Source organism: Morone saxatilis, unplaced genomic scaffold (assembly GCF_004916995.1).
Source record: "Morone saxatilis isolate NCDOM2014 unplaced genomic scaffold, NCSU_SB_2.0 Contig2, whole genome shotgun sequence".
Classification (NCBI taxonomy): domain Eukaryota; kingdom Metazoa; phylum Chordata; class Actinopteri; family Moronidae; genus Morone; species Morone saxatilis.
The window spans coordinates 8,817,843-8,825,163 of NW_023339762.1; the positions used below are offsets into that span (position 1 = coordinate 8,817,843).

A 7,321-nucleotide genomic window follows, 5' to 3' on the forward strand; every position below is an offset into this window, starting at 1 on the left:
ACATGGTGGCCTCCATGGAAGAGGACCCGCTCCATCTGCAGATCACAATGGCTCATTCTAAGGTAAGAAAAGTGCGGCGTGCGGTCCATATTTATACATTATGATTTTAAAGTCTATCAGCTTAGACCAGCAGATTAGGGTCAATAGTTTAGCAGCAAAAGAATGGTGTGAGTTTCTGTCTATGTGTGTGTGTGTGTGTGACTCACAGTAGGATGCCCTGAGCTCTCTCCAGGAGCTTGCTGCTTGTAGAGTTAAGAAAGATCCCGTCCTCTTCCAGGGCTGGACTTCCCATCGAAGACAGACGATCAGACCTGGAGCTGCGACCGTTACAGCCAACACCATAGCCATCCCTACAAAGGCAGGGATGGACGGAGAGATATGGATAAAAAGAAAGAGAGATGAAGGACCCTAGCAGAAGTTTCTAATTTGAGACAATGTTAATATCAGACATTTTACATTTTACATTTTACATGTTTCATCACTTTAATTGAATAAAGATTTCCCAAGGACCATACACACTGAAGACACAGTAAAACAAAAATCTCTATGTCTGTAATCAGACTGAGGTTTCGTCAATTTTTTTTACAGGGTTATTTTTTGGTGAGAGTTTTCTAATCTGAGGGTGTAGTATGCTGCACAGATTGTAGAGGCACATTTGTGGTATTGGACTTTATAAATAAAATTGACTTGATTCAGACACTTGAATTGTCTCGTACTAACCAGCTGGCCTTCTCATTCAGGGCGTTGGTGCCTTGAAGGTCTGACAGACGTGTCCGGGGATTCTTCCTTGTGATACCTGGAGGGCAGGAGGAGAGGAGACACATATGAAATTCAAAACTCACCAGATTTATTAACATCTACATCTGCATCTCTGAGCGCAGCATGAACAACCACCAACCACCTATATACCATGTAAACGCTCAATGCTTTATCAATGCCCATGGACACACTGCATTTTCTACAAAGCTTTCCTTTATCTCTCTTATCTGGCCGCCTTGCTGGTTTCCACACTTTTTTTGTTTTGTTTTGTGTGTGAGTGTGAGTGTCAGTGGTTTTGGCAGTGCAACATCAGTTCCTATGGAGATATTTTATAAATGCAAACAAACAGCTAATGAGCTGGGTGTTTCCAGCTTACATTTGTGGTTTAAACCCACTGCTTTTACTATGCAGTGACTTATTTTACAGAACTTTAACATTAACTTTTCAACAGGGATGGGGATAGAGAATCGGTTCCAGATTGTCCGATCCATCAGAATCGTAATCGATCTTATCAAATCCTTTTATCAATACCGACATGTTTTTCCGACAGTTGCGCATTACAACAACAATGACGTCAAATTCATGTGTCTAAGCTGCAGGAAACATCAACAAGAAGTCACGGTGGAGAGGAAGAAACAGTCCAAAGCAAGGCATTCATTTCACAAAGACAGAAACAGTTCTTGTTGTAATGTCTGTAAAAAGGTGGAAACAATATTCTAAAAAAACAAACAACAAATACAATATTGATAAAACTCATGTCTGTATGGTTAATATGAAGCTACAGCCAGCAGCCTGTCTGTCTAGCACAAACACTGGAAACTGAGGGAAACAGCTATCCAGCTAAATGTGACAAAACCTGCCGACAAGCGCCTCTACAGCTCGCTAATCAACACTGATTGATTAATCCGTATAATAACTGAAGTGTAAAAACAACAATTAGCCATTTTACAGGGATGTGTGTGCCAGACTATATCTGGACTGGGACCAGTAACTTCATGGAGTCTTCTACTAGTTGCCTAGCAACTGTGGTGGTATAAATCTTCTCATCTGACTTTCAGATTGAATAAACAGCACCAAAATGCTGAGCTACTTCTTTAAGCCAAACAAACCTTTTAGTTTAACTGTGAGGCTCCAATTTCTTTGTTATTTTTTTTTTCTTAAACGGTTGAAGTTGATGCAGCAGAGGTTAAAATATCCCAATTTTTAGTCCCTACTATGGGTCACTGTATCCTCCACAGGATTTCCTTTTATAACCTCCAAACCCAAGGCAAGATAACCCCTGTTGACATCATTAGGGTTATTTTTCAGACTTGTCATTTTCTCCAGAGCCACACAAAGACATCACGCAACTGTTTTTACAGGCTGGGTTTTACTAACCATGACTAGTACGCTGATGTTCATGTGTAAAATCAGTGGAGTTTCCCTTTAGTGGAGGAAACACTTTGGAGAATTCATCTGGAAATTTCCTTGAAAATCAGTTTCAGTGCCGGCAGCTGATAAATCCCGTTGGATTTATGTACATGAAAGTGCTACTTTACATTGTGATGCCACATGACTTGCATACACGCACTTACAAAGAAACACATTCATGCACAAACGAGTCCGTACACATCAGAAGCCAAGTGTGTGATACAGGATGACCAGAAAATGACTTTTAAAACCCTGCCGGTCGACATTCATTTGTCTGATTACTCATGCGTGGGAACAGGTTTGGTTATGAAGTGAGTCAATCTGACCAGAGCTCAGAATGACCCAGATTTCTGATTTCCAATATCTTATTAACGACTTTAATAAAACCAGTTTCCTGAGGCTGAAAATCAAAGCGATCCATTTTTCTCTACTTTTTCACCAGGGACTTTTTCAATGCAGCCTGAAATTGATTTCTTTGATTGGGTTGAGCTCAGTGAAGGGCTTCTGATTGGGATCTTCACTTCAGCTCACTTCAAGTCAATGGGTGTTTATTGACAAGAACCCATGACATTATAAACAGCATTAACAGAGAGCACATTTTAAATACAGCTTGAATCAGTTGAGGATTGTGTTTCACTTCCAAATACAATGCAATTAATGCAAGTTCAGTTTAAAACAGATAGACAAGTTCATCCTGAAGAAAATAAACCACTTTCTAAAAAAAAAAGTTCAAAACCTCGATAACTTAACTTAATAAAGAAAATAATAACATGTCATAGGTTTAGGTAAAAAGAAACTTTATAATACTGGTTTTGGATAACCTGAATTACACACACAATGAACCCCTAAAAAATTAATTTGAAGGAGAGAGTTTATAAAAAACACAAATAACTTGAATATACTTGAAGATAAGGTTTGGGATTGAAACTAATTATATTTCAAGTGTATTTCAGTGTGTTCTACCTTCTTAATAAAACATAAATAAAAGTCACCATCATCCCTTTCATTCAATCAGCAAAAAAAATTAATATCAGTTTGCAGCACAAAAAAATCTAAATGTTCACTATTTGCTGTCTTTTTATTACTTTGAATGGCTGTGACAGCAGCTTTGGCTTTTTTGTCCATTTTGTTCCAATTTCTATTAGCAGGCACATATTCTGAGGTGCCTTCCCCTGTTTACAGTTAACAGTGTCCTCCTGCAGCAGAAAACAGAGCAACTTCAAGATACATAGATCCAAATGAAAATCAGTTTAAAACCATTTACCTTTGTTTTCTTTTAAAAGAGGGTATTTATTTCTGTTGATAATTGGCTGATAACGGAGAGTCTTGAGATATTTGGAGTAACCTACTGTATCTCTCGTCTTTGCATCTTTGAAGGATCTCGAGGCTCCTCTGGTGAACCGGGTGATGAAGGAAACTGAAGCTGTCGACAGTTTTGACAACAGCGCTGGGAACTGCTGCATCGTTCCCTAAAGCAGAGAAAGGGAGAGTAAACAGAAGAGAAGAGACTTAACGTTTAATGAAGCATCTCCAGTTTATATCATGAAGGAAATTGGTTCTATATGTTAAACAAAAAAGAGAAACAAAAACAAAAGGATAAGAATTAGAGAGGGAATTCTTCAAGTGAGGAGAACAGACACAAGCCCCTCTGAGATAAGTCAGTGGTGACATTTTCAAACACTCTTCACTGCACTGTAGCATTCCTCCCAGTCTGAGAAAACAAACACGCAGAAGAAGATCAAAACCTCTCTTCTTCCTCCTCCTCGTCCCCGTCATCATCAACAGCAGAAGCACAACTCCAACTTAAAACTCTTCACCTCCCCAAACACACCCTGTTGTTCTTGGCCCAAATGAAACAGGAGTTTGGACATCACAGCATGAGAACAGCTTTCTCCATAGTAATGAATTAGAGTTTGGAGTATTTTGTATTGAGCAACAAAGAACATCTATTAGCAGTCATGCAGAATCATAATATGGAGCAGAGAACAGTTATTGTTGCTTTCTGCAGTCTTGGGAGATAAAAAACTAAAAACTTTTGAGTAAATACAGAAAAATAAGATCTTTGTATTTTGGTTTCAAACTGAGTTTTTATCATGTAACGTAAAATAACAAAGGCTGCAACTCATGCATATTTCCATTATATATGAATCTGTTGGATTATTATTTATTAATTGATTAATTGACTCTTTAGTTTCTAAAATGTTAAAAACTAGTGAAAAATGCCCATTGCAAATCCCTCAAACTGCTTGTTTTGTGTAACCAACAGTCCAAAACCCCAAGATATTATACTTAATATCATAATGATATAAAACAGAGAAAATAATGAAATTCTCACATTTGAGAGAGCACAGAGAACAGATATTGGGAGTTTTTGCTTAGCAAATTACATAAACAATGAACTGATAATCAAAATTGATGTTATTGATCTACTTATCCATTAATGGACTAATCATTTAGGTATGTTTTCTCATGCTGGACTCCAGAAGGTTAGTGATGGAAATAATAACACACAGGAGGGTCAGGCATTTTGCTTATGAGGCCCAGGGCTATTGATATATTGATTGACAGTGAGATTGACTAATTGGTTCGTTCTGCTGGGACTGATTGGAACCAACGGTAACTAAGCAACCCTGCAACTGTCATTAGATTCTAATGTTGCTAAATCCTGATTGGTGCACAGAGGTGCATGACATCAGCTATTTCTAACATAACCTAAACAATTCTTACTTTGGTTGATAAAAGTGTGTTCATGTATAATCCTACAACTCATAGTATCATTATCATTAGTTCTCATTATTATATTGGAAGTTTTCTCACCAGTTTTTTTCTGAGTGTGTCTGTGGCCAGCCTGCCTGAAAGCCACCAAGGCTCTGAAGTAGGCTCGCAGCACGGCCCAGCGGAAGGTCGCCACGGGGTCGATTCCCATCAGGCCGCAGATGAAGGCGTTCTTGCTGCTCTTGAGCAAGGCCACAATGTCGGGTCGCATGTGGTCAGTGTTCTTCTCCCTGAAGTCCTGAATGAAGGACAGACATGTGCATTCAGCCGAGTGTTAGTTATTCCTCAGCACTGTTTTGTCGCACACTGTCTTTATCGACCTTACTGGTATTTTTCCATCAAAAGTGATCATTCTTTTATATGTTTCCCAACATCAAGATGGAGAAATCACAAGTCACAACCACATGCAGAGCTTTCTTCTGGACTTTGTTTTTTTCTTGTTTGTTAAACAGTGGAAAGCCAGATGGCAGCACAGTTTATTTAACTATTTAATGGCAAATGTTTCCCTGCTGTTACTCCACAAGTAAAGGAATGGGGTTAGATGAGAAGACTGATACTGTCATGTTATATCTGTTAAATATGAAGATTGAGACAGCACTCAGTTAGCTTAGCAACATGGGGGTAAACAGCTAGCCTGGCCCTGTCCACATAAAATAACAGCACCTACCAGTACCTCTAAAGCTCATAAATTAACATGCTATATCTAATTTTATCTGTACAAAAAACACAATTAAAAAATCACATGCCGCGTTTTTTTTTCTGTTTGTGTGGTAGGCAGATTTTGGGCAGAGCAAGGGTAGCAGTTTCCCTTTGTTTCCATACTTTATGTTATTCTAAGTATATTATATACTATTATAAGTTAAAGGGCTGCTGGCTCCAGCTTCACATTTACAGAAAGATATGAGAGTGGTATCAATCTTATCGCATTTTCCAAAATGTCTACAGTGAATTAACAGAATTAAAGCAAATAATTTACACAACCTGAAATACATAATTTATTCCTTTTTGTTCTCATATAATTTTCATTAAATATGAGATGCGGTAACACACAAAGTTAACCACCATCTCCTCTTCTGCCTCATCTGTCTGTAAGCACTTAGAATATTTTGACTGAAGCTGTGCTATGATAACAGAGCCATGAACCCTTCAACATATTCCCTCTCTATGATACGAGTCAGCTGTGTGTTCACTACCGAGCCAACGTCAGACACATTTCACCACCGTGGCTCTCACTACACAATTCACACCAAACAGCTCATTGGCTCTCGCTAAATATGGGATTCCTTTTCACATCCACGATAACCAACTGTTCAACAGATTTATGTTACAGTCAAACAACAATATGCTCATCCCATTCCAGCACATGTGCTTCTTATCAAAACGCAGCTGGGAAGTGAACAGAGAATTTGATTTAGCTCAAAAAGACGGTTCGACAGAACAACAAGCAGGTCTGCTGTAGATTTGTAGAGTTTCAAAAAGGTTTAAGGGAAGATGCTCCCTTTATCTCTTCAGAGCTTTGAGTTTAGACTTTAAGCACACAGACAGAAGAGTTATGTTTAATTTACAGTACAATTTCGGAATTTAGCTCACACTTTTAATCCAGATCCAATCCTGATTTACAAGACATACACAACAGATTCACTTGTGTTAAAGGGGCCATATCACATTTTTTCCTCATTGTCAGACAATTAAAGCTTTATTGTGATTAGTTTGTTGTGATTAGTCCTTGATGTCTCCAACATACTGGCATCCACAGTTTAGTAAAGAAAAAACACTTGACTGCTTCGTCAAACCCTCAAACAAGTGACTGGTTCCTTGTACCCGTTGATCCATGATGCATTCCTGTCTGCCTTGATTTGGTTATTTGAATGAAATAGCATTGTTTTTATGTGTCAAAAAACTGAACTGAAAAAAGAATTGCTCCACATTTGGTGTAAAAAGACCAATAAGGTTACTTGTGAAGCATTGAAGCAGCTCAAAACTTGAATGAATATTTTTCATTCAGATTAATCTCATACTGCAGGATGCTGCTTACATTCTCACGTGTACAAAGCACATACACTGACAGACCAGAGCATGAATCTCACCTTGACTCCGTACTTGACTTTACCAGCGTAGTGTCTGATGATGAAGGCGGGCTCCATGACAGCAGGGAACTCGATGTAGCTGTTTCCTTCATGCTGGCGCTTGAACTTGTCCAGCAAGGTCTGATTGGAAGCCTGGGGGAAACTAGAGGGAACAATGATTTTATCAGGCTCAGGTTCAAAACAAAAACCATTGAAATCTGAAATCTAATAAATCTCTGATTAGACTTTATGCACAACCAGTCTACTAATAGAAAATATTTTCTCTATGAAACTTTTTTGGCACTTTTTTA

General features: G+C 38.4%; 1 protein-coding gene across 1 annotated transcript in view; it reads right to left on the reverse strand.

Annotated features, from left to right (window-relative positions):
• Positions 1–7,321, reverse strand: part of LOC118330340 (unconventional myosin-IXAa-like) — a 127,874-nt gene that overhangs the window by 21,402 nt on the left and 99,151 nt on the right. Inside the window, exons 13-17 of the mRNA XM_035664832.1 lie at positions 7,032–7,173; positions 4,987–5,182; positions 3,519–3,638; positions 721–796; positions 207–350 (exon numbers count right to left, since the gene is read on the reverse strand). Coding sequence (XP_035520725.1) covers positions 207–350; positions 721–796; positions 3,519–3,638; positions 4,987–5,182; positions 7,032–7,173 — 678 coding nt within the window. The remainder of the gene's footprint in view (positions 1–206; positions 351–720; positions 797–3,518; positions 3,639–4,986; positions 5,183–7,031; positions 7,174–7,321) is intronic.